Source organism: Euphorbia lathyris, chromosome 3, assembly GCF_963576675.1.
Source record: "Euphorbia lathyris chromosome 3, ddEupLath1.1, whole genome shotgun sequence".
NCBI lineage: Eukaryota > Viridiplantae > Streptophyta > Magnoliopsida > Malpighiales > Euphorbiaceae > Euphorbia > Euphorbia lathyris.
Window position 1 is genome coordinate 75,373,487 of NC_088912.1, and position 26,094 is coordinate 75,399,580.

A 26,094-nucleotide genomic window follows, 5' to 3' on the forward strand; every position below is an offset into this window, starting at 1 on the left:
GGTTAATCCATTTATCCAGTTTGACACCTCTAATGAAGGAGATACATGGTTGTGAGGATCTACAAAGATTGAACAACGGGTTGAGCAAGAGATAGGTCAACTGATGGACGCTATCATGGATCAGCCGATACGGAGAATTAGCGATTTATTCATGAATCAGGAAAGAAGGAATCCTAATTTGAAGGTACTATAATGATAAGGAACGACGAAATACATCCTGTTTATTGTTGAACTGATCTTTGATCAGAAGATTGGGGATGAGAGTGTTAATGATGAGGGTGACACCGTGCTTATTGGTGGACCTTTTTTTATTAGGAAAGTATGGATAAGGGTGGTGATGATAAGGGTAACATTGTGCTTATGAGTGAACCGATCTTTGATTAGGAAACTGTGGATGAGGAAGTGGTGTAGGAAACTAAGGTAGTATATGCCTTAAACAGTACGGTAAATGAAGAGGTTGAGGTTCTTGACAAGATGTTGCGTCATGCTGAGTTCGAAGTGAGAGATTATATGTTGATGAGGTTTTTTGTAGGTAACTGTAAAAGCTTGTCTGCCAAGCAGAATTGGGACGGTGGAAATCGTAGAGAAGGCGATTCCGTCATTTCTACAAGTTGTGGAGTTTCAGATGTTTTGATCAATTTCAGAAATTTACAATTAATTACAATGAATTTGGCCCTTGTATGGGAGGGAATTAACAAAGATTAATAAAAGTAATGGAATGTAAGATATCACGTTAACCATGCTTTTAATTTTTTTTTTTTGAAAGTAAATAGAGGTTAATGAAAGTTAAACTTTTACTTACTTTAACCTCAAAATCAGCTATCTATTACAAACGTGGTTTTTTTTTAAATAAGCAAAGAAAAAAAACCTAAACTGCCAGTACATTAAAACCTAAAATTATTACTGCATTAAAACGTAAAATTGCCATTACATGAAAACCTAAAACAAACAGTAAATTATAACTAATACTAAATTAATTTTAATTAATTGTAAATTTTCAAATTTGATCGAAGCATCTGAAACTCCACCGCTTGTAGAAATTATAAAACCGATGCTGCATCACAACCTTAATTATAAACAAAAGGTTATTTTTTTAATTAATTAAATATATTAATGGGATTATCATACTTACTAAATAAATGGGGATTATATTCCTAATTCAAATCAAATCTTTCTGTATAAATTGTTCACTTCCTTCCTTGTTGTTAGTATTTCTACTCTCTAGTTAGGTTTTTGGTTTCTATTTAAATTGTCTTTTTTTGTTTCCAATTACACGATCTCACACTAACTCATAATTATAATCTGATAACAACCTAAATTATTCTAGAACAGAGAATAAAGAAAAAATCAATAGAAATAATGGTAAACCATTATTTCCTATAAAAGTGGGATTTATGCATGATTAATATGAAATTAATGATAATTAATACAGGATTATTGCAGGGGTCTCTAAACCATTATCAAGGAGAAACCTCCGACATTAGTAATACTAACAACTCAATTAATACTGAAATCATCAAGTATAACTAAAGTAACATCAAAACTCACGTTCAATGATAATAAAGGGGATTAATGCGATTGTTAGAAAATTGCATATAAAATACCCCAGCTTCCTGTGATTAAAGGTACACACAATATTCTAATCCTACTTTGTGATTACAGATTATTCTCTCAAGAATATTACTGACTTAGTCCCGAACGATCCTAACGACGTCTCACAGGAAGGGTCCGATCAAGAATTTTTTCACAAGTTATTATAATCCTAAATCATGTCGTCCTCTTCCTCGACCAAGAAGGTAATTACGCTCAAAAGCTCCGACAATAAGATTTTCAAAGTGGAAGAATCAGTCGCTTTACTTTCCAAAATCATCAAGCAAGCCATAGAATTAGATGATCATTGCGCCGATTCCCCCATTCTGTTGTCAAATATCACCGGCCCTGTCTTGGACATGGTCATTCGCTACTGTACGGAGCAATTGAAGAACCCTGAAGAACACACGGACAACAAAACGAATCATGCTAATTTTGTGAAAGAAGTTACACAGGATCAGAATATGCTCTTCGATCTGATATTGGCTGCTGACTATCTTGAAATCAATTCTCTTTTGGATTTACTGTGTAAAGCTGTTGCGGATATGATGAAGGGAAAGAGCGTGGAACAGATTCGCGAGATTTTTAACATAAAAAACAATTACACTGAGGAGGAAATTGAAGAAATTAAGCGAGAGAACTCATGGGCTTTTGAGTAGGTTCATCTTAATTTCATATCTCTGCTAATTACTGTTTTTTTCATTTGGGTAATTTACACAATAATTATGGTTGAATGAATTATTTACAAGTGTTTTATACTCTGAAACAGATTTATTTAAATGATGGTTCGTGTTTTTTTTTCATAACGTCTATTACATATATTTATGGTTCCATTACAACAAAAGAAAATCACTAACAAAAACATGATAATGGATATTCCATTACAATATACTAAACCAGATATAAATATGTTGTAACGGGCGATTGTAATGAACATCCATTGTGGAAATGATTAAGTGGAAGAAGGCCATGAAATTTGAATCGAATAATTAGTTTCTATTTAACAACAGTAAAAGATACAACTTCCTATTTAGACCCATATTATTGGGCATCTCTTTATCAATTGTTGCTTTTGATGGTTTTATTAGTGTTTAATTTGTACTTTGGCTCCATTTGGTATGATGTAATTAGCGTTATGATGGAATGATCATTATCAGGGCCGATTCTGAGATTTTAGAGGTCCAGGAGCGAATTACTAAATGAGACCCTAATAAATAAATTGAAATAAAAAATAAGTAGAAAATTAAATTGTATAAAAGAAGATTACTTAAAACTAACACTTTTTCTTGTTACATTTAACAAAATATCTGATAAAAACATTTTATATTGGTTTAAGTACCCAATTTCTTATACAAAATGATGTCTATGAGCATTTCTAGATGCAAATTTCTTAAATTTAATAAATTATGAAATAGTTCTAATAGATTTTATCTATTTACGGCACAAAACATGATAACAGAAAAATGAAAAACCAAATATGAAAATCATATCATTTAACGAACTTTAGCGCCCGAGTTCTTGAAATCGGAAGATTTTGATACGTTTTTCCCAAATTGCCTCTGAAAACTGAGTAAATCAGAATCTAAAGACAACAAAAAATGCTATTAGTAATTGGAAGTTTCACACAGGTGATTAGAAAACAAAATTTATTATATAGCTGATGAATTGAAGATGAACTAATGATGCAAGATAATATTACTGTTTAATATTCTTTGGACTTGGAGTGCGATTAAAAAAGGAAGAGATAAATTATAAATTTTTATTGGGATTGATTGGTGGGAAAGATAATTATAGAAATACTTTGAGATAAATTAGGAAATTGATGTCCAAAATTTTTATTAGGAAATTTATAAAGAATCCGAGATAAATTAGGAAATTTAGGAAGACTACTTAATAATTGATGTCAACGTTTTTAATCAAGTATAATTTTTTTTTTTTTTTTTTGGTAAGAAAGTATAATTTTTTTTAATTTCATCTGATGCCAACGTTTTTTATTTGGAAAGGCTCATTTGGAAAGAATCTAATGCCAAAGTTTTTAATCAAATATTTTTTTTTAATTTAATCAAGTATAATGTAATAGGTATTAATACATTACTATAATTGGGCCCATTCTCATCCTTGGGCCCTGGGCAGGCGCCCCTCCTGTCCAGGCTCAGGGACGGGCCTGGCCATTATAATGGAAGCACATTAATATGTTTGGATTAGTTATATTGGTTTGATTGTAATGGAATCATAAATATATAACTCTATTTTTCTTTACAAATTTATATAATAGGTATTACAAAATGAATCCTCATTATGACTAGACCTTGTATTTTATTATTAATACTTAGTATCCACAATTTCTTACTAAATAATAAAATAAAAAACGTGGAAACATGAAATCCAAAAAACAAAAAATTGAGAAAAACATGAAAACACGAATAACGAAAAAGACACAAAAGTTACAGAACTTGCAGCAGACCGAGACGCACAATTCAATGAATACATTAACAAAAATCAAATTACTAACAAATATTCTTTACTTACGCAAACATATTATGTATTCATATTACACTCTGACAATCAATAAGTCATAAAAGAATTGTTACTCACTCTTAAAATTGAACCTTTATTTTTATAGAAGCTGCAAAAGTAAATAAACATCAAATTAATAAGCATAGTCGTAAACAAAATTCAAATTAATAACCTTATTCTTTACATTTAACTAAGAAAACATAAGTATTATATAGTCGATTGAATTATAAACATTGTTCTGAAATTTATGTGAAATGACGAAAGTTTGAATCTGAAATTTGAAAAACTTATAGGATAATGATGAAATTGATACTCAAACAAATATTTACATCTAGCATGAGCAACACTATAATCAACAAGCTCAAAATTATTTTGTACGGCTAGAAAGAAATTGGTAATTCCTATATTCTCATCATTCAATCTAACATTTTTTACAATTTTTCCGTTTTTCGTGTTTGTACTGTTTTTCCTATTTTTTATCGTATTTCTTTCACGTTTTTCTCATTTTATGTTTTTCGTTGATTTTAATTATGTAAATAAAATTTTATAATTACATTTAACTAAGCAAATATAAGTATTGTAATGATAATTGCATTTGATTTTTTTTTTTTTAAATTGTCAACCAAGTATGGTAATGGAATCACTATTCCATTCCATTCCATTACAAATTTAGCTACATTATAAATTTAATTACATTATATTGCATTACGGTATTATCACATGTACCCTTTGAATATTCTAAGTTAGGACATTGGATGTGTTAAATTAATATCTCTATTGATCAATTTTATTAATTTAGTATTTCAAACCATATTTTTATTGTACCTATTACTTTTATCTTAATCTTATAAATGCTTTAGATAAAATGTTAATAGATGATCTTCTGTTTGTGCAGATTTTTAATATATACGATAATTGTCATAATTTTCTATATTAAGGTTAAGCTACAAGTTAGGTTGCAGGAAAAGAAAAGGGACAAGCTCGAGCCAACACGTTGTTCAAGCTTAGTTCATTAAAAAAAATTATCTTATCGTTAGCGGTTTGCGAGCGACTCGTTGTTGCCTCCGACCAGAACCCACACTTTCGATGTTCTTTCAGTCATCAACCTGCTCTTTCTTTTCTTTAGGTTGTGACTCTTTACGGGTTTTTTCCCTGTCGCTTTTCATATAGTCTGCGAGGTGTTTACTGTCATCATTCCTGACAAAGCTTTGGCCTATAGCCATTAATTCTTTGAAGTTGTGAGGAAGGTCAGTGTAGTATAATGCTCATTACGGTCTTCTAGCTCGGTGTAGTGGGGTAGCTAAGGTGTCTTCCAGTGCGCGAGAGGGGGGGGGGGGGGGGGAATATGGGTGTTTATCACTTTTTGGGCTAAAGGAGTATGTGAAAGGATTTGATAGCCTACCATGCCTTCGAGCACTCTTTTATCAAGAAACGTCTGTAATAAAACTTCACAACATTCGTCTCTCGTTGACCTAGTGGGCTCACTTGCTATGTTGCGATTTTTCAAAATCTTCATTTTTAAGGGTTTCCTTTAGATTATCTCCATTATTGACATTGACTTGTTCACTATCGATATTGTGGCTGGGCCCGTGAAGGGGATTGTTATATCGCCTGATCAGCATGTGGGATTGTTCCCTAGTGAGGTGTTCCCATATCTAGTGGTTATTATGTTGCAACTGTAATTGGGCCTTCATCAATTCATCATGCAACTTTTGTAGGATGGCTGTGAAGGTCATAATAGGGTCTGTCGATTGGAGCTGAAGAATATCTTCGTGATTTTTGGTTTCGTTGTCATTAAAGGGTGTGGACTATCTTTCTTTGGCTGGTGAGAATTCATCAAATCTAGGACCATTGTTAAGATGCTTGTTTGAGCCTTATCGAGAACTCTAGGTTGGAGCTCTCGTCATATTGCGCGAAGACCTCTTGTGATGAGGTTGCTCGGTCCGTTGAGCTGACAGAATTAGTCTGAAGGTCACCTAAGTAGCTGTCAATGCTCACTGCACCAAATGGTGTGTCCAATCCAAGAGCTCGATCATTGGCTGGTTCTTTAGAGGTTGGCCTGCTAGGGTGAGCCGCCTAGGTACACTACAATGTCAAAATCAATATGATTGTCGAGAAAATATTATAAGAGAATGTAGAATTTGTCCTAAAATAAGAGAGAAATATTTTTATAAGGATCCAAAGGTGAGATTACCTTACTGTGGTTAATTCTTAATTATTATATTTATACTTCAAATGTTAATTATTTCTAAATATATTTTTAGTTTTCATGAATATTGTTTATTGTGGTTGATTTATTATGAAAGTTAAAATATGTTTGTAATTGTATTTAATTATATATATAAAAAATTAATTACAAATAAATAAATAAAGGGTAAATTTCAAATAAAACCCCTGTGGTTTTACTAATTTTCAGATAAAGGACTGTGGTTTACTTTTTGTCAAAACGAGGATTGATGTTTTCAACTTTAGCAAAACAATGACTTTTTCGATTGATACTATTAAAATCAATATTGACGACTTCAAAAATGACATATTTTAAGAACTACTAATATTTTAAGCAACTTTAATTCTTCAACTTTTTTATTTTAAGATTATTTAGATGATGTTTGGTAAAGAGAGAGAAAGTTAATATTTAGAGAGAGAAAGTTCCAAAAAAGATGATTTTCGAAAATCGAAAATGTAGTTCCATAAAAATATGACATTGGACAACTTTAATTCTTGAAAATTTTCATTTTCAGGACGTTAAAGATGGTTTTAATTGCATTAATCCAAATGCGAAACCTCAATCCTCATTTTGACAAAAAGTAAACCATAGTCCTTTATGTGAAAATTAGTGAAACCACAGGGATTTTATTTGAAATTTACCCATAAATAAATTGTCCAGTACAAAATAGTGGGAAAGATTTTCAGTAAATTATTCGTGGGTACACTGATCAGCTATGTGCACCTAGCCCATTAGTGACTATATTTAGTCGCAAAATATGGTCGGTAAACATTACGACTGCTCGGCAACTAAAATAAACAGTCGCTATAGTCTACGACTATCTTCAAAAATAGTCGGTGTTGTCTAGGGACTAAGACTTCACCGACCAAATGCTTTTGGTCGGTACTCTAATAAATTCAGTAAGTAAACTATTTTAGCTACTGCATTAGCTAGCAAAGTTGCAGGAGCTAACTAGCTGTTTTCTTGTAGTGAAAGGATGATAGTACCTTACTACCCCTTGGTGAGGCGGTGATGGTGAGTCGGTATGAGGATCTTGAGTCCATAGAGAGACAAGCCTTTTTAGGAGTCTAAGACCATTTGGGTTTGGACTTTTAATTTGCTAGATCCATAACAATATTTATATATATATTTGAAATGTCTCCATTTGAAATAAATTTAAAGTTAAAACAAATTATATATAATATACAATGTAATACATATTAAAATATTATAAATAAGAACAAAGTCATGCTATGTAATCACGGAGAGGGAACCCATTATCGAAGGCTGGAAGAGCCACCTTGATTTGTTCAGCAGGCCAAGCAGTACCAGTTTACTATATGAGGGTTTTTCTTCTTTTTGTGTCTACGGCTGAAGAGCTCCAACGAATGCTAAATTCATTCTGGTGGGGGAGGGGTAAGAAAAATGGCAGTAGATCTATCAATTGGATACGATGGGAGAAACTATGCTTGCCAAAAAGGGGATGGGGGCTTAATTTTCCGAAAGTTCACTACCTTTAACTTGGCTATGTTGGGAAAGCATGGGTGGCGTCTTACATCGGAACCCAGTGCTCTTGTTTCATGAGTCTATAAAGCAAAATATTTCCTAAGGGGGGATTTCCTCGCAGTCTGTCTAAGGTACCAAGTTTTATTTGGAGGAGCATTTGGCAGTCCCAACTATTGCTAAGAGAAGGATACATGTGGAAGATTGGAGATGGAAGTCAAGTAAATTTGTGGGGTGATCCGTGGTTGAAAGATAACTTGAACAGTCACATAATTCACCGGTAAATGACGAGTTGCAGCACATCAAAGTGAAGGATCTCTTGTTGCCAAATTCTTGTACCTGGGATAGTGAGTTGTTGTCTAATATATTTTTGCCAAGGGATGTTGCAGAAATTCAGAAGCTGCAGCCATCTCTAACAATGGGCAGGATAGAGTCATCTGGCGGGAGAGTAAATCAGGAGGCTACACGGTTAAATCGGCATACCAAAAGGCAATTACGCGACTTTCACCGACTGCAGGCCTAACACCTATGGGTGATTGGCGTTTGATTTGGAAGGCTAACGCACCATACAAAGTACGATATTTTGCGTGGCGTGTGGTACATGACTGTTTGCCGAATAGACACAAACTGATGCAGCGTGGTATTGTTGTACAACCCCAGTGTGTGCTTTATGGACTAGACTTAGAGGATAACTGGCATTTGTATATTGAGTGTCGTTTCACTGGTGCTGTCTAGGGAGAAGCAGGTATAGCCGGGTTGATTCGAAAAACAACGTCTTCAGCTGTGAATTTTAGTGGTTGGTTTTTTAATGTTCTGCCTCAGATGATAACTCCGTTAAGGGACCTACATTTTACTCTAATGTGGATTATATGCAGGCAGCAGAACGATAGCTCTGGAATCACCTAGCTCCCACGGTCCTCCACACTTTCATCAGCGCTAAGGAATAGTTATCAGATTGGTTGCGGGCAAAGTGGCTGAAAACGGGTTCTACAAATCGGTCTGCTGTTATGTCATGCCCAATATGGCATCCTCCACCTGCGGGCAAGTTTAAGTGTAACATTGATGTCACTACCTTTCTTGATTCGGGATAGGCAGGTATTAGTGCAGTTATCATAGACTCGGATGGATGTTTTGTGGCTCGGAGGATTCAGAGGATAGAAGGTTTACCTCTTGTGGTGGAATGCGAAGCCATTGCCCTCTTTGAAACACTAGTGTGGTTGGTGTCTTGCAGCTATCAGGAGATGATTTTGGTATCCGATGCTAAACTAGTGGTGGATGCGGTGCACTCAAGTGACAATTGAAGCACCCATGACTTATTCTCGGTCACTTTTATGCAGCGATAGACAAATGAGGTTGCTCACATTCTTCTTAAGGAATCTCATTTTGCCAATAGTCTCATGGTCTTTGATTCTTTACTTAGATGTTTAGAGGATGTAATAACTATTCTTTGTCCAATTGTGGCCCATTAATGAAGTTCCTTTCCAAAAAAAAAAATTAGTGATCTACAAGTTGATTGTATTTTTAATGGAGTAAATTGCATCAATAGTCACTTTAGTTTGAAAGGTTTTTTTTTAAGTGTTACATAATTTTATTTTGTTTTAATAAAATCATTAATTAAACTTTTTTTATTGCAATAAAATCAACCTAACCATCTCGCATAGAAAAAAATAATGTAATAACCATATTGAAAATAACGGACTCTTCCGTACAACTGACAGTCATATGACAACAAAAATAATAATTATATTTTTAATTTAATTAACTAACTGCTTGAAGCCATCACGTGACAACAAAAAATGTATTCTTTTTTCTGTCATATGACAAAAAAAATTGGCAAGGAAAGGCTTGCTCCCAGTACATCCTTATGGTGGGACCCCTCTTCGGACCCTCGCTTAAGAGAGGACGTGTAGTGCACCGGACCGTCCTTTATATGACATACAACAATTGGTTGCCACATAACAAAAAAAAAAGGAAAATTCAATGAGTTTATCAAAACTAAATGATCTTTTTTATACCGGCCAAAACTTTAATGACTATTGATGCAATTTATCTATTTTGAATGGTATACAAAAATCATTAGTAAAATGTTGCCAAATTCTTGACACATTTCTTTCATAGTGTGTGATCATCTGGCATCCATATCTGAAATGGACATTTTGTTCAAGGAACAATGTTCAGGAATACACTCTGCTAACTGATCTGCCTGAAGAAAGTTTGTTCCTTTATGAAATGCTGGCTGTTTGAGTTGAGGAAGATTATAACTTTCATTATATATCATTGACATCACTTCCAACATTGATGGCCTATCCATTGGATTTTCTTCCACACATAACAGTCCCACATGAATGCACCTCTCCACAATTTCACATGACTCATCACCAAGTATTGACATTGAGTCTATTAATTCCAAACTTCTCCCTTTTCTCCATAATTCCCATGCCTGAAAAAGTAACAAGTTTATGTTACTATAAAACAGTAGCCGAAAAGGAAGTGAACTCGATGTTTAAATTAAGTGATTGGAGCCATTTTTCCGCTTAAGCCAATCTTAATTGGTTAAGAAAAAGAATAAGAAACCTTACATGTCCTACGAGGTTGATTGGGCCATCAGAATGACAGAAGCTGTTGTTTTTCCGGCCACTTACAATCTCCAGCAACAATACTCCAAAGCTATACACATCTGACTTTGTTGAGAAAATGCCTTCCATTGCATACTCCGGCGACATATATCCACTGCATTGATGATTCGAAACGACATTGTTAGCATTTCTAGAACTCGGAGTTCAACTTGCAAAAAATGTATCAGATATGTCTACTTATTTGTCTCATTTCTTCTTACTATGTTCCAACAACCCTCTTTGTGTTTGCTTGACATTCATCAGGGCCAACTATTCTAGCCATGCCGAAGTCTGATATCTTTGGATTCATTTCAGCATCAAGTAATATGTTACTTGCCTTTAAATCTCTGTGTACTATCCTTAATCTCGAGTATTTGTGGAGGTAAAGCAATCCTTGAACAACACCTTCAATGATATCTAAGCGTTTCTTCCAATCTAATGTATGTTTTTTATCAGAATCTGTTCATGGAATTTAAACGAGGGTCAGAAATGATAAGTGTTCATGTGCGCGTGTGTATATATATAACTTAGAGGGAAACTGCTAACCAAAGAGGAAGAAATCAAGGCTTTTGTTAGGCATGTATTCATAGATTAGTATTTTCTCTTGTTTATGTATGCAGCAACCAATAATCCTAACAAGATTTTTGTGTTGCAGTTTGGCAATTAGCATGACTTCATTCTTAAATTCTATCACTCCTTGCCCAGAATTTTGAGAAAGCCTCTTTATGGCCACTTCTTGATTGTCATGTAACTTTCCCTGGAAAAAAAGTGTCACGTCCGTGTCCAAATTTCTAGAATTTATACCTAGATATTAATATATATTATTATTATGGGGTATGTGATTTTTATTTGGTGTTATAGGCAAAATTTGGAGTTAATTCGATAGGTTTAGGTGTAAATTAAAAGTTTAGGGTAATTATTAAAAGATTATATAAAGATGGAGACCAAAATCGATATTTGCCAAATTTGGGATATAAATCCCAAATTTCTTCCAGACACATTCGAGCATCTTTTTTTTTTTTTTTTTTCCTGTTCTGCAAATTAACCGTTCTTCGACCGTTTCTCCACCGTTTCTTTGATTTGCGGAGATTCGACCGTCCAAATCACTTGAAACTTAAACTATAGCATCCTTAGGCATAGATCTAAATCCTAATCGAAGAGTTTCTGAATTTCGGAAGTGTTTGGAGGGGAAACGTCTTAGACTGATTTAGCGGAGAATTGAACGGGTGTATTTTCTTCAATTCATAGCTCAGGTAAGTCACTATCAACTATAGTTTGAGTTTTATGTATAGAGATATATATATAATCAAAGAATTTCTAGAAATTGATATTTTAGGGTTATGCCGGAATTTTGTAAAATTGAGGTTTTTCACAATCTTGCTTTTATTGTGAAATTATAGTTCAAATGAACTATTAACTATGTTTAAATGTGAAGTACAGATTTTACTGGGTTATATTGATTTGAGGTTTCATTGGTTGATTAATTTTAGAAATTTTATTTGATTAAAGATTGATATTTTGGAGAATTGAACACTTGTGAATTTGATTATGATCAAGTGAAATATATACATATATACATATATGTTTTTGGTTTCAATCTATATAGATATATGGAAGTAAATGTTTGGTGTCCATTGAGAGTAGTCCGGTATGGTGGATTTAATTTTCAAAGACCATGTTTAGTGAGAAATATGACCTGTGTACACAGTCTGAAGACCTATTGGGTATGGCAGAGAAGTGTTGGGTAAGACCATATGGGATAGGCAATGTTAAGAGACGTCTCGTATATGTTGTGAATTGTGATTTGAAATATAAGGGGATGAACTCAAGAATGGATACAAGATTATATATTTTATGTTTTTGGTTTAATACCTTGATCCTATTATGAACGTTAGTTTTGAGTATATTTTACAAGGTTTTGATTAAATCCTTTATAAACGTATATATATGTAGTTATATTAAGTAAAGTTGATTTTTATAGCTGATAGTTTCTTATTGAGATTTTTATCTCATGTTTTCCAAATGTTTTTATTGTTTTGTTTTAGGCGAGGAAGTGCAAGGTACCGAGAGGGGTACTCGATCCTAAGGCGAGGTTCGGTTACAGCTACGAGGTGCAAGTCGTCTCTAGGGTATTGCATCCATTTTGTTCATATACATATATGTGGATAGTATACGGACACTTGAAGAACTTGTTTTTGGCAGTGTCCTTTTGTTTGGTTTGTACTGTCTACATGTAGATATATATATAATTAGCTGAAGTCGAGAATTTGTGGAATACTGTGATATGGGTTATGAGTAAGTCATAACTTGTCTATATAGGTGATGCTGGAAAATCAGATTCGTACTTGAATCTTGTGATGCATTTTTCGACCAGATATAGGCCGAGTCTGTCATGGAGTCCTAAATGAAACTTCTTTATTATTATCTTACGTTTCCAGGGGTTTTTGAATCGTCTTAATCGGACTCCGTATGAAAAAGTTATGCTGGAAATGACATATGTTGGTCATTTGAGCTTAACATTAGAATTTGGTTTTTGCCTGATTTTTCTCCTTATTTGAGAGATACTGCTACTGGTTTATATAATAAGTCAGTGGTAATGTCTCACCGTCTTATCTGATCTTATTTTAGGTCGGGTTTGATCCATATCCATAAGTGGATATATAGGTAATATAATGTGATTCTTTGTATTTCTTGTGTTGCACACATGACATTCATGCATAGCATATATCTACATATAATTATAATTGTGTCTTTATCATATAGATGCATCCGAGACGACCGCGTGGCCGACCGCCTCTAAATAAAGGTAGAGGTAGAGGTAGAGGTAGAGATGAGGAAAGAAGAGAGTTAGGATGGGATCTTGAGGGCATAGGGGATAGTGAAGCCTCTGATGCTAGAGTTCCACCCATTAACCAACCTCAAAGACAACAACAACCATTGCCTCCACGTCGACCTGTTAATCTTCAAGCTGAACAACCTGCACCGTATGTGGCTCCACAAGCTGCAATGCCACAAGTAGTACAACTTGAACCCCGAGCTTTAGTTGAAGCTTTTGTTACCATGATGGAAACACGGGAAGCACATAGAAGGCCCAGTGAGCTAATCGAGGATGCTAAAAATTGTGGGGCATTTGATTTCAAAGGTACAATTGACTCTGAGGAAGCTGATAATTGGTTAAAGGCTACAGAAAAAGCCTTTAGTACTATGCAGTTACGTGATGAGGATAAAGTCAGGGTTGTGTTTGGTTTATTACATGGACCAGCAGATGCATGGTTAACTCGAGTCAGGGGTTTGTATCCTGAAGGTTTGAATTGGGGAGTTTTCAAACGTGAGTTTATGAGAGAATATCTGACTGAAACATTCCAGAAAGCGAAGAGAAATGAGTTCTTTAATTTGAAACAGGGGACTTTGGCTGTGAAAGAGTATGTGGACAAGTTTGATGATTTATATCGTTATGCTAGTCAGTGGTTTCCTACTGAGGAAGTGAAATGTGAGAGATTTAAGGATGGATTGAGTGCATTTTATCAGAATGAGCTGAGTTTATACGAGGGTGTACATTATCGTGGCTGGGTAGAGAAAGCATTACAGAAAGAAAAGTTAAATGGGAAGTTAGAATCTGAGACCAGTCAGAAGCAGTCAGAGGAATTTAGGAGATCAAAGTTTGCTAGAGGAGGACCATCTCAGTTTCGGGGTAGTCAGATACAAAGTCAGGCTTCAAGAGGAGCATTTGTGAATCGTAGTACTTTTCGAGCACCTGATACTTTTAGCCAAGCTTCACACAGTCCTTCAATTGCTAGTAGTGGTAATGTTTTAAAATGTAGTCAGTGTGGACAATTTCATTCAGGTGAATGCAGAAAGAGAACATTACAGTGTTTTCAGTGTGGCGGAAGTGGTCACATAAGGAGGGATTGTCCTTCAGGGAGGACAACTGAACCACAGAGACAAATTGTTTGTTATGAGTGTGGTGAGGAAGGACATGTACGTACTCGTTATCCTAAACGGAACAGAGCTGGAAGGGGTAGAGGATTACAGACTGACAGAGGAAGTAGAGGTAATTTGTTTGGGAGAGGAAATAATCAGGGTAATGGTAGAGGTAATAACATGGGAAGAGGAGCTGGTAATACTTCTCAAGGAGCTAGGAATCAGGGTAATCAGTCAGATAGAGCTGCAACTCAACCTCGAGCTTTTGCTATGACTCCACAAGAAGCTGTTGCATCTACAGAAGTTATCACTGGTACGATTTCTTTATTTGGAAAAGATGCTTATCTGCTTATTGATCCTGGTGCTACACATTCTTTTGTGTCTCCATTATTTATGTCTGATATAATTTGGGAGTCAAAACTTATGCCAGAACGTTTAACTGTTAGCATGCCTATGGGAGAATCTTTAGTATGTACACATGTGTATCCTAATTGTGAAGTGAAGTTAGGAGAGTCTTTTATAGATGTGAATTTGATACCTTTGCTGGTGCAAACATTTGATGTCATCTTAGGCATGGATTCATTATCTAAGTATCAAGCAATAGTAGATTGTTCTAAAAAGAAAGTTAATCTAGTATTAGCTAGTGGAGAGGGATATGTGTTTCATGGTGAGAGAGGTGTACGTAGAAGTATAGTCACAGTTATGACAGCTATGAAAATGCTAAGGAAAGGATGTGACGCTTTCTTGGCATATGTGGTAGATAGTAATAAAGAATCTCCCAACTTGGAAGATGTGCCAATTGTGAATGAGTATCCAGATGTCTTTCCGGATGAAATACCAGGGTTACCACCAGTAAGAGAAGTAGAGTTTGCAATTGATTTGCAGCCTGGTACTGCTCCTATATCACTTGCACCATATAGAATGGCACCGGCAGAAATGAAGGAATTGAAAGTGCAGTTGCAGGAGTTATTAGATAAGGGATATATTCGACCTAGTGTATCACCATGGGGAGCTCCAGTTTTGTTTGTAAAAAAGAAGGATGGTACAATGCGGTTATGCATTGATTATCGTCAACTGAACAAGGTTACTATTCGTAACAAGTATCCATTACCTAGAATTGACGATTTGTTTGATCAATTGCAAGGAGAAACCATATTTTCGAAAATTGACTTGAGAACTGGGTATCATCAATTGAAGGTCAGGGAAGAGGATGTTCAGAAAACAGCTTTTAGAACTCGATACGGGCATTATGAATTTTTGGTTATGCCATTTGGATTAACTAATGCACCTGCTGCTTTTATGGACCTTATGAATAGGATTTTTAAACCTTACTTAGATACATTTGTGATTGTGTTTATCGACGATATCCTTGTGTATTCTAAGGATAAGGAAAATCACAGTAAGCATTTGAGAACAGTTTTGCAGATTCTAAGGGAGAAGCAATTATATGCAAAATTTAGCAAATGTGAATTTTGACTTGATGAAATGATGTTTTTAGGTCATGTGGTCTCAGCTAGGGGAATTTTAGTTGATCCTAAGAAAGTTGAAGCTGTAGTTAATTGGGAAGCACCGTCGAATGTACATGAAGTACGTAGTTTCCTAGGATTAGCGGGTTATTACAGAAGATTTGTTAAAGGATTCTCACTTATAGCTTGTCCGATGACACGATTACTGCGGAAGGGTGTTAAATTTGAACGGACACTTGAATGTCAAGAAAGTTTTGATATACTAAAGTCCAGACTTATCAGTGCTCCTGTGTTAACACTACCTATAGTGGGTGAAGGTTATACAGTGTACAGTGATGCATCAGGGCAAGGTCTCGGAATTGTATTGATGCAGAATGATAACGTTATTGCTTATGCGTCACGACAATTAAGGCCACACGAATTGAATTACCCGACACATGATCTTGAATTAGCTGCCGTGGTGTTTGCTTTAAAGATTTGGAGACATTATCTTTATGGTGAAAAGTGTCTAATTTTCACTGATCATAAAAGTCTGAAATATATAATGACACAGAAGGAATTGAATTTGAGGCAAAGGAGATGGATTGAGTTATTGAAAGACTATGACCTGACTATTGAATATCATCCTGGTAAAGCTAATGTTGTAGCTGATGCTTTGAGTCGCAAGAACGTTGGAAGTTTGAGTTATACACAATCAGTGAGAATGTCTTTATTGCTTGATATGAGAGCTTTGAATGTTGAACTGGTTTGTGGAGATGAGGCAGTATTATGTGCAATGCTGAAGGTGAGACCGATTCTTCGAGACAGAATTAAAGAAGCTCAAAATCAAGATGAATTTTTAGAACAAATCAGAAAAGACATTAGCGAGGGGAAGAAGATTGAATATAAAGTAACAGAAGATGGCATGTTAATGTTTGGAGACAGAATGTGTGTTCCGAATGTTCACGATATCAAGAAGGAGCTCATGATTCGTCATATGCAATGCACCCTGGGAGTACTAAAATGTACAGAAATCTTCGAGAGCATTTCTGGTGGAAAGGAATGAAAAGGGAAATAGCTGAATATGTGGGTAGATGTTTAAGTTGCCAACAAGTCAAAGCAGAACATCAACGACCTGCTGGTACTTTACAACCACTTCCTATTCCTGAATGGAAGTGGGAACATATTACAATGGATTTTGTCAGTGGATTACCTCGTACACAACATGGTAATGATTCTATATGGGTAATTGTGGATAGATTAACAAAATCATCCCACTTTCTTCCGATGAAAGTGACTTTTTCTTTAGAGAAGCTGGCACAGTTGTATATCAAGGAGATTGTTAGACTTCATGGTGTACCAGTTTTTATTGTTTCTGACAGGGATCCTCGCTTTACATCAAGGTTTTGGCCTAGTTTTCAAGATGCATTAGGCACGAGATTGAATTTCAGTACAGCTTTCCATCCACAGACTGACGGTCAGAGTGAGCGTACCATTCAAACTTTGGAAGATATGCTGAGAGCTAGCATTTTGAATTTTCAAAGTAGTTGGGATGTACATTTGCCTTTAATGGAGTTTGCATATAATAACAGTTATCAATCTAGTATTGATATGGCACCTTATGAAGCCTTATATGGAAGAAGATGTAGAACTCCATTATGTTGGTCTGAAGTAGGCGAGAGACAGTTATTAGGGCCTGAGATAGTGCAGTTGACAACAGAAAAGGTGCAAATCATACAACAAAAGTTAAAAGAAGCACAAGATAGACAAAAGAGTTATGCAGATCTGAAACGGAGACCAATTGAATATGATGTGGGAGATAGAGTATTTCTGAAAGTATCACCGTGGAAGGGTTTACTTCGGTTTGGCAAGAAAGGGAAGTTGAGTCCTAGATTCATTGGTCCATATGAAGCTGTGGAACGAGTTGGGCCAGTTGCATATCGATTACAATTGCCTCAGAATCTCTCTAATATACATGATGTATTCCATGTTTCAATGCTACGGAGGTATAGGAGTGATCCGAATCACATTATTCAAGAGCAGCCAATTGAATTGTCTGAAGACTTGTCCAAATTTCTAGAATTTATACCTAGATATTAATATATATTATTATTATGGGGTATGTGATTTTTATTTGGTGTTATAGGCAAAATTTGGAGTTAATTCGATGGGTTTAGGTGTAAATTAAAAGTTTAGGGTAATTATTAAAAGATTATATAAAGATGGAGGACCAAAATCGATATTTGCCAAATTTGGGATATAAATCCCAAATTTCTTCCAGACACATTCGAGCATCTTCTTTCTTTCTTTCTTTTTTTTCCTGTTCTGCAAATTAACCGTTCTTCGACCGTTTCTCCACCGTTTCTTTGATTTGCGGAGATTCGACTGTCCAAATCACTTGAAACTTAAACTATAGCATCCTTAGGCATAGATCTAAATCCTAATCGAAGAGTTTCTGAATTTCGGAAGTGTTTGGAGGGGAAACGTCTTAGACTGATTTAGCGGAGAATTGAACGGGTGTATTTTCTTCAATTCATAGCTCAGGTAAGTCACTATCAACTATAGTTTGAGTTTTATGTATAGAGATATATATATAATCAAAGAATTTCTAGAAATTGATATTTTAGGGTTATGCCGGAATTTTGTAAAATTGAGGTTTTTCACAATCTTGCTTTTATTGTGAAATTATAGTTCAAATGAACTATTAACTATGTTTAAATGTGAAGTACAGATTTTACTGGGTTATATTGATTTGAGGTTTCATTGGTTGATTAATTTTGGAAATTTTATTTGATTAAGGATTGATATTTTGGAGAATTGAACACTTGTGAATTTGATTATGATCAAGTGAAATATATACATATATACATATATGTTTTTGGTTTCAATCTATATAGATATATGGAAGTAAATGTTTGGTGTCCATTGAGAGTAGTCCGGTATGGTGGATTTAATTTTCAAAGACCATGTTTAGTGATAAATATGACCTGTGTACACAGTCTGAAGACCTATTGGGTATGGCAGAGAAGTGTTGGGTAAGACCATATGGGATAGGCAATGTTAAGAGACGTCTCGTATATGTTGTGAATTGTGATTTGAAATATAAGGGGATGAACTCAAGAATGGATACAAGATTATATATTTTATGTTTTTGGTTTAATACCTTGATCCTATTATGAACGTTAGTTTTGAGTATATTTTACAAGGTTTTGATTAAATCCTTTATAAACGTATATATATGTAGTTATATTAAGTAAAGTTGATTTTTATAGCTGATAGTTTCTTATTGAGATTTTTATCTCATGTTTTCCAAATGTTTTTATTGTTTTGTTTTAGGCGAGGAAGTGCAAGGTACCGAGAGGGGTACTCGATCCTAGGGCGAGGTTCGGTTACAGCTACGAGGTGCAAGTCGTCTCTAGGGTATTGCATCCATTTTGTTCATGTACATATATGTGGATAGTATACGGACACTTGAAGAACTTGTTTTTGGCAGTGTCCTTTTGTTTGGTTTGTACTGTCTACATGTAGATATATATATAATTAGCTGAAGTCGAGAATTTGTGGAATACTGTGATATGGGTTATGAGTAAGTCATAACTTGTCTATATAGGTGATGCTGGAAAATCAGATTCGTACTTGAATCTTGTGATGCATTTTTCGACCAGATATAGGCCGAGTCTGTCATGGAGTCCTAAATGAAACTTCTTTATTATTATCTTACGTTTCCAGGGGTTTTTGAATCGTCTTAATCGGACTCCGTATGAAAAAGTTATGCTGGAAATGACATATGTTGGTCATTTGAGCTTAACATTAGAATTTGGTTTTTGCCTGATTTTTCTCCTTATTTGAGAGATACTGCTACTGGTTTATATAATAAGTCAGTGGTAATGTCTCACCGTCTTATCTGATCTTATTTTAGGTCGGGTTTGACAAAAAGTACTAATGAGTCCTATAGAAAGAGTTTTTTTCGCCAATTCCAGAAGTAGATTGACAAGAAACCCCTATGCATACCTTGAAAACAGGCCCAAAACCTCCTTCTCCAAGCTTATTTGCAACTGAGAAATTATTTGTGGCATTGACTATGCTTTCATAGCTGAAAAAATGTAATTCCTCACTCTTGTTTCTTTCTCTTCCTTTCCCAGATTTTCCAGTAAGAGATGTAGGAGCTCCTAGCTCATATAGTAAGATTTCGAGTTCTTCATCTATTTCCCCTATTATTTAAGACAGGATAGTAAGAAAAATGAAGTGAAAATTGACTGAATAATTAGCAAATTCCTACATTTCATATCATCAGCATTGAATACCTGCTATTCTACGTTTTCTGTGTATGAAATAATACAAGGAGCTGGTTGTAAGCATGACCACAAACCCAACTATAGCCACAATTAACCATATCCACCATTTTGCTGCATTCACAGTCAAATATATAAACTTATAAGCATTTTGTTTTACTCTGACTTGTAACACCAAATAGCAGTTTTATGACTAATATTTGCATTCATTTAGAGAATTTAGAAATGAGAAATACCTTTCGGGGACTCTAGAAAGTATACCTCGTCGTTGTTCGTGACAGAATAATATTTTGAGAAACTTATCTTGCTCCAAATCTTGCAACATGTACCATCCTTATTTATAGAAGCATAAGCAATGCAAGAGCAATTAGCCCAGCAAACTGATTGACAGTCAAATATGCTCATGTTCTGACTATCATCAAACTTATATCCCTCACTCAAGTATTCATAGACACGAACATTTTTCAGTTGGAACCAATAACCATTTCCCCTGCAGTTGTTAGGCAATATTTCTGGCACACAACCAAACTCGTTTTGATTTTTATTGTGAAGGGATTCAATGGAGCACATCAAAATAGCCCCATAGTTTTCTTTAAGGACACCATTCAAATCTATTACATATCTTGATCCAGTTGAATTTCTTTTTGCCGAAAACATGAAATACTTTTCATTCTCATTTGAAATGTAGCTGAACACCAAATTCTGATCAAAGGGTAAATTGGGTGCCAACTCAAAGTGACCATTCTGCCAAAGTCCACTGGTCCAAAAAACACTTCCTCTCCACCATATAATCAGTCGGCTAGAGCCGTTGGGGTCTAAACCAAGTTTAAAAGACCCTGGTGCAGGGTTTTCATCACTTATCCATGAAGTTAGAGACCAAGTCTGCCCAGTACTCAAGTTAATTCCAAGTTTCATTCCAGGCAGAAGAGTGTCTGTAGGATAATCAAAACTTTGCCATAAAACCCGACTTTTACTTCCATCAGAATTCACCTCTCTCAACACAAAATTTCCTGAATCATATAGTGTTGCACTTACATTACTTCCAGTTCTTGCTTCAGCAGAACTTAATATAATTGGGCTACCTGCAGTACGAGAAATTATCAACTTGCCAAATTCATCAATCTGAAGAATACTGGAGGAGTCAGAGATGGGGGTATTTCGGTTAGCAACCCAAACTTCCCTGTTTCTCTCATCAATATAGCGGGAGTTGTAAAATATTCCGAGATACCGGTTTCTTGAATTGCGAAGGCTAAAGAATCCTAACCTGAAGGTTGCTTCTTCCGAGACAAGGTACTCCCAATCCTTAAGCTGTTGACCTTGTAATAATGTATTTGTTGTAATTGTAGCTGAGTAACAAGGGATTGTAACCAAGATGAAGCATGATATGCAGAGAAGGCTATTAATTATTTCTTCCATGGATTCTAACTTTGAATCGAAAGAGAAAAGGGTATAGTTTAAGAGGAGAGACTTACTTAATTTCTTTCACATAAACAGTTGTTGAAGAATTCAATAATATAAGAGCGACGACTTGGACTTTTCCAAAATTAAGTAGTTTCCATGTACCAGCGCCAAAGTTGACTCCTGACAAGGACTACTCATTTAATTTCTTGTAAGGAATGGAACAATGAAGCTTCTCCCTTCCTATGTCTTCCCTTCAAAAAATTCTACCAAAACACACCACCAATCAATTAATGTCACTTGCACGCATCTATTTCATCTTCCATGAAGTCGTGTATGTGTCAAATTGATACTCTTTCCATTCCATTGTATAAGTCATTCTAAGATGTTTCATACAAATTAAGAAATACAATTAATACAGACTCTAAGCCTTGTCATTGATGTTTCGGAGAATGTGCATAGTGCCATGCATGAAGGTAACTTAAAGCTTGCCATTGGACTTGCAAAGCAGAGGGGGGAAATCTGATTCCAAGTTGGTCGTTGGAATGTCCATGTCAACAAATTCTACCATTCCACAAAGCAGCTTAGATTGCTCTAACTTTATGTTCAAGGGATTCAAGCTCATTTCCCCAACCAATGCCGCTGGGTTGGTGCTCTTTCTAAGGTACAAAGAACTCTCCCACTACTAGTCTGCTTCACCAGCTCTTTAATACATGGGAAATTTCATCTATTCTCAAGCTCCCACGTTGATAGAGAATATGCTAATGGGAATGAAGGTTAGTTTGGGAATTGGGGGACACATGGTTTGGGGTCTTCCGCGAGTTAGTTAGTGAAGGGAGAGGGCAGTAGGGAGACAAGGAAAGGGTATGCAAAATCATGTTGTTTGGTTGATTTAAGTTTAGACTTATACTCATTGAGTAGGCAGGGAGGTTCGTAAGTGTAACCACCGCCGACAACAGTGCCACGGAAATTTTTTCTATTCCCAAAGGCGAGGATCGAACCCTGAACCTTTGATTAAGGGAGGAGGAGCCTTTAACACTCTACCACAACCCCGTGGTTATTAAATGTTTCTACTTACCCTGTTAAGGAGAGTAAGTAGCCATAACACCACCAGTCCACCACAGAACAGTATTCTCTAACTGGCTGTCGAATGATTGAGGCTCTTTTGCAACCTTAGGATTAAACCCTGGAGAAAACATTTCACATACAATTAAATATTTATAGAGAAAAAGCTATACATTGTGGTTTTTGTTAGGTCTAAATCTGCAGTTTTCAATATGCTTACCAAACTCAACAAATCTCAAGTGTTTTGATCGAAAATTCTAATTAGCCATCTAATTATGATCAACCTAGACATCCAAATGCGGAAATGAAATCTCTCCTGAAATTATGTAACTATAAACCATCGATGTCAATTATTTAATCTGTCTTCTCAAGCTTCAACTTCAATCCATGATTAGTTTCGTCTTTCTTTTTTCTTTTTTTTTTGTAGGGAAAAATTTAGGTAAGGGTAGTTCTACCCACTCCTAAGATCTGGGTAAACCACAAACTTCGATGAGGATTTACAGTGTAATTTACAGATCATGAATATATATATATATATATATATATATATATATATATATAAATTAGTCTTTCTAATTCCAGCATCTAGAGGGTGTTTGTTTTATCTTTTTCGGAACAGCTTTTAGCGTTTCACTCCAAACCGCACTTTTGGTTAGGTTTATATAACTGCAGCGTTTAGCATTTTCTCTGGAAATTGCAGCTTTTTGGAGCGTTTCACGAAAAGCTCATGTTTGGAGAAACAGTTGTTTGTAGTTATTTGTTCTTGACAAAATTATCCTTTCTTATTTCCACAAAATATGTTTAACATTATTTATATTTCTACAATATAATTATCGGAAGAATAAGATTTTGTTGCGTTCAATAATTTTTTTTATTTTTTATATAGATTATTTTTATTAATTTGTGTAACACATTTTTTAATTTATAATAGGATAAAGTGCAAAAGATACCACTAACATTTATAGCTAGGAGCAATTTTACTATTAACGTCTAAAATGTTGCAATTATACCCCTAATATTGGCAGCCAAAAGCAATTTTACCCCTAACATTGAGAAGTTGGGTCAATTGGAGAAATAATTTATCAAATTGTCTTCTTGCTCATGAATATTGTCATCTAGACTTCACACGTGCACCATTTTATCATCGTTAGTAACAGATCACAAACATATAATTAGACGTAAATTTTTTTTAAGAAAATAAAAAAATATATTGTGTTTTGTATGAGTTGGACAAAAAAAATTCAACTATTTCGTCGAATTTATAAATATTAATTTTCAATTTTATTATTAAATCACAAAAAAAATATGAAATCTCTTTTTTAGAACTACTGGTATGTGTAATTAGTGTAGAATATGAAATAAAATATCTATGTTTTCTAATAATATCTGAAATCGACCCAACTTGCCGATGTTAGGGGTAAAATTGCTCTTAGCTGCCAGCATTATGAGTAAAATTGTACCATTTTAGACGTTAAGAGTAAAATAATTCCTAGTTGTAAACATTATGGACATTTTTTCACATTTTTCCTTTTATAATTTCATTGTTGATTAATTTAAAACATGTCCATTTTAAACATTTTAAATCCGAACAGCAACAGTTCAATATAATTTACCAAACACTAGTAATTAAACATCTAATAGCAACAGCTAACAGCTTACTGCAACTGCAAACAGCAACCGCAACAGCTATTAGCTAACAGCTGAACCAAACAGACTCCTAATCGAGTCAAAAAAATTCTTTCAAAAGAATGAATAACTGAAACTACGCTCGTTTATGGATAACTGAAACTAAGCTCATTTCTTTTTGCCATCGTTATGGATGAACTAACAAGTTCCCTTCAAGATGGTATACCATGGTGCATGCTGTTTGTAGATGATATTGTGTTGGTTGATAAGACGAAAGGAGTGGAGAGGAAGTTGGAACTATGGAGACAAACTCTAGAATCTAGAGGCTTTAAATTGAGCCGAAGTAAGACAGAATATTTGGAGTGTAAGTTTAGCGGCCATAGGAGTAGGGAGGCAGGGACAATCACCCTAGATAGGAGAGTTGTTCAGGCCTCGGATTGCTTCCGGTATCTATTATCCAAACGGATGGAGAAGTAGATGGAGATGTTGCTCATAGGATTAAAGTTGGTTGGTCGAAGTGGAAGAGTGCTAAGGGTTTCCTTTGTGACCCCGGCATGCCTAATAGATTGAAGGGAAAATTCTACCAGACTGCAATTAGACCAGCATTGTTATATGGTACGGAGTGTTGGGCAGTGAAACACTGCCACATCCATAAGATGTCGGTGGTGGAGATGCATATGTTGAGATGGATGTGTGGTCATACGAGAAAGGATCAGGTGAGTAATGAAATAATTAGGACAAAGGTAGGGGTCACATCTATTGAGAATAAAATGAGAGAAAACCGACTAAGGTGGTTTAGCCATGTGAGACGTAGAGCGCTTGATGCGCTGGTTAGGAGAACCAAAGAGTGGCAAAGGGATGTAGTGGTGAGGGGTAAGGGAAGACCTAAGCAAACTTGGAGGAGGGTGATCGAGAGTGACATGAGTTTACTAGGAATTGAGGAAAATATGGTAGTGGATAGGATGGAGTGGAGGGAGCGAATTTGTGTCGCTGACACAACTTGATTTCACGGTTTTATATGATGGTTCATGTTAGCCGACTCCGAATCATTTCGGGACTAAGGCTTTGTTGTTGTTGTTGTAATGTTTTGTGGAGTGAGCTGGAATGCGGACCTGATAGGGGCGTTTCGTCCCTATCTTTTAGCGTGATTTACAGTTTAATTTTGGATGAAATAAATAAGTTTAATTACAAAAATAAAGTGTTTTAATAAAATAGCAAAATAAAAATAAACTCCGTACTTTCGGTTAATTTTCCTTATTTTGATTAATTTAGAAAATAAAACGTTAAGCTAACTTGGCTCTCGAGAATTGTATTTCAGGTATGAGCAAGAAGTGAAAATCTACCAAAATACGCGGGGCGTATCACTCCTCACGCGGCGCGTGGAAAACTTAGTCAGAAATAATTGCCCTATCCACAGGTACCACGTGGGATCTACTCAGCAATACGCGAGGCGTATCAACAACCACGCGAGACATGGAACATGTGTCAGAAATGATAAGCCTAATCCTGAAAGTCAGACTGCATGGTCTCCCTGAGTCAACTACCCTACGCGGGACGTACCACCTTACACGCGGGGCGTGTAAGGAAGTTCTTCAATGCAAAAAGCTCAGAGACTCATTTACGCGGGGCGTGCCTTAGCTACGCAGTACGTAAATGACCCAATTCAAGCAATAAAATCTCAGAAACTCAAACACGCGAGGCGTATCCCAGTCTACGCGGGGCGTGGTTGAGACAACAAGATCTGGATTTGGTTCACATGCAGAAGATTTCTGACAGAATGGGCAAACACGCGAGGCGTATCATGGGAAATCTGCAGAAAATCATGCTCCTCCATGCGTGTATCTTATGAAATTACAACTTTGCCCTAGCTTGATGTGTATAAATAAGAGTGACTAGCACTCATTTAGACACCTTGG

General features: G+C 35.4%; 2 protein-coding genes across 2 annotated transcripts; one reads left to right on the forward strand and one right to left on the reverse strand.

Annotated features, from left to right (window-relative positions):
* The first annotated feature begins 1,769 nt into the window (after positions 1–1,769).
* On the forward strand, positions 1,770–2,292 carry LOC136222726 (SKP1-like protein 4). Its single transcript, XM_066010457.1, has one exon. It carries the CDS (start codon positions 1,770–1,772, stop codon positions 2,247–2,249), a length of 480 nt encoding a protein of 159 aa, XP_065866529.1. The 3' UTR covers positions 2,250–2,292.
* Positions 2,293–9,941: 7,649 nt separating this feature from the next.
* On the reverse strand, positions 9,942–21,505 carry LOC136222727 (G-type lectin S-receptor-like serine/threonine-protein kinase CES101). Its single transcript, XM_066010458.1, has 7 exons — positions 20,326–21,505; positions 20,102–20,203; positions 19,809–20,008; positions 10,978–11,188; positions 10,653–10,890; positions 10,396–10,546; positions 9,942–10,256 (listed from the first exon to the last, which is right to left on the reverse strand). Exons 1-7 carry the CDS (start codon positions 21,503–21,505, stop codon positions 9,942–9,944), a joined length of 2,397 nt encoding a protein of 798 aa, XP_065866530.1.
* Between the last annotated feature and the right edge of the window lie 4,589 nt (positions 21,506–26,094).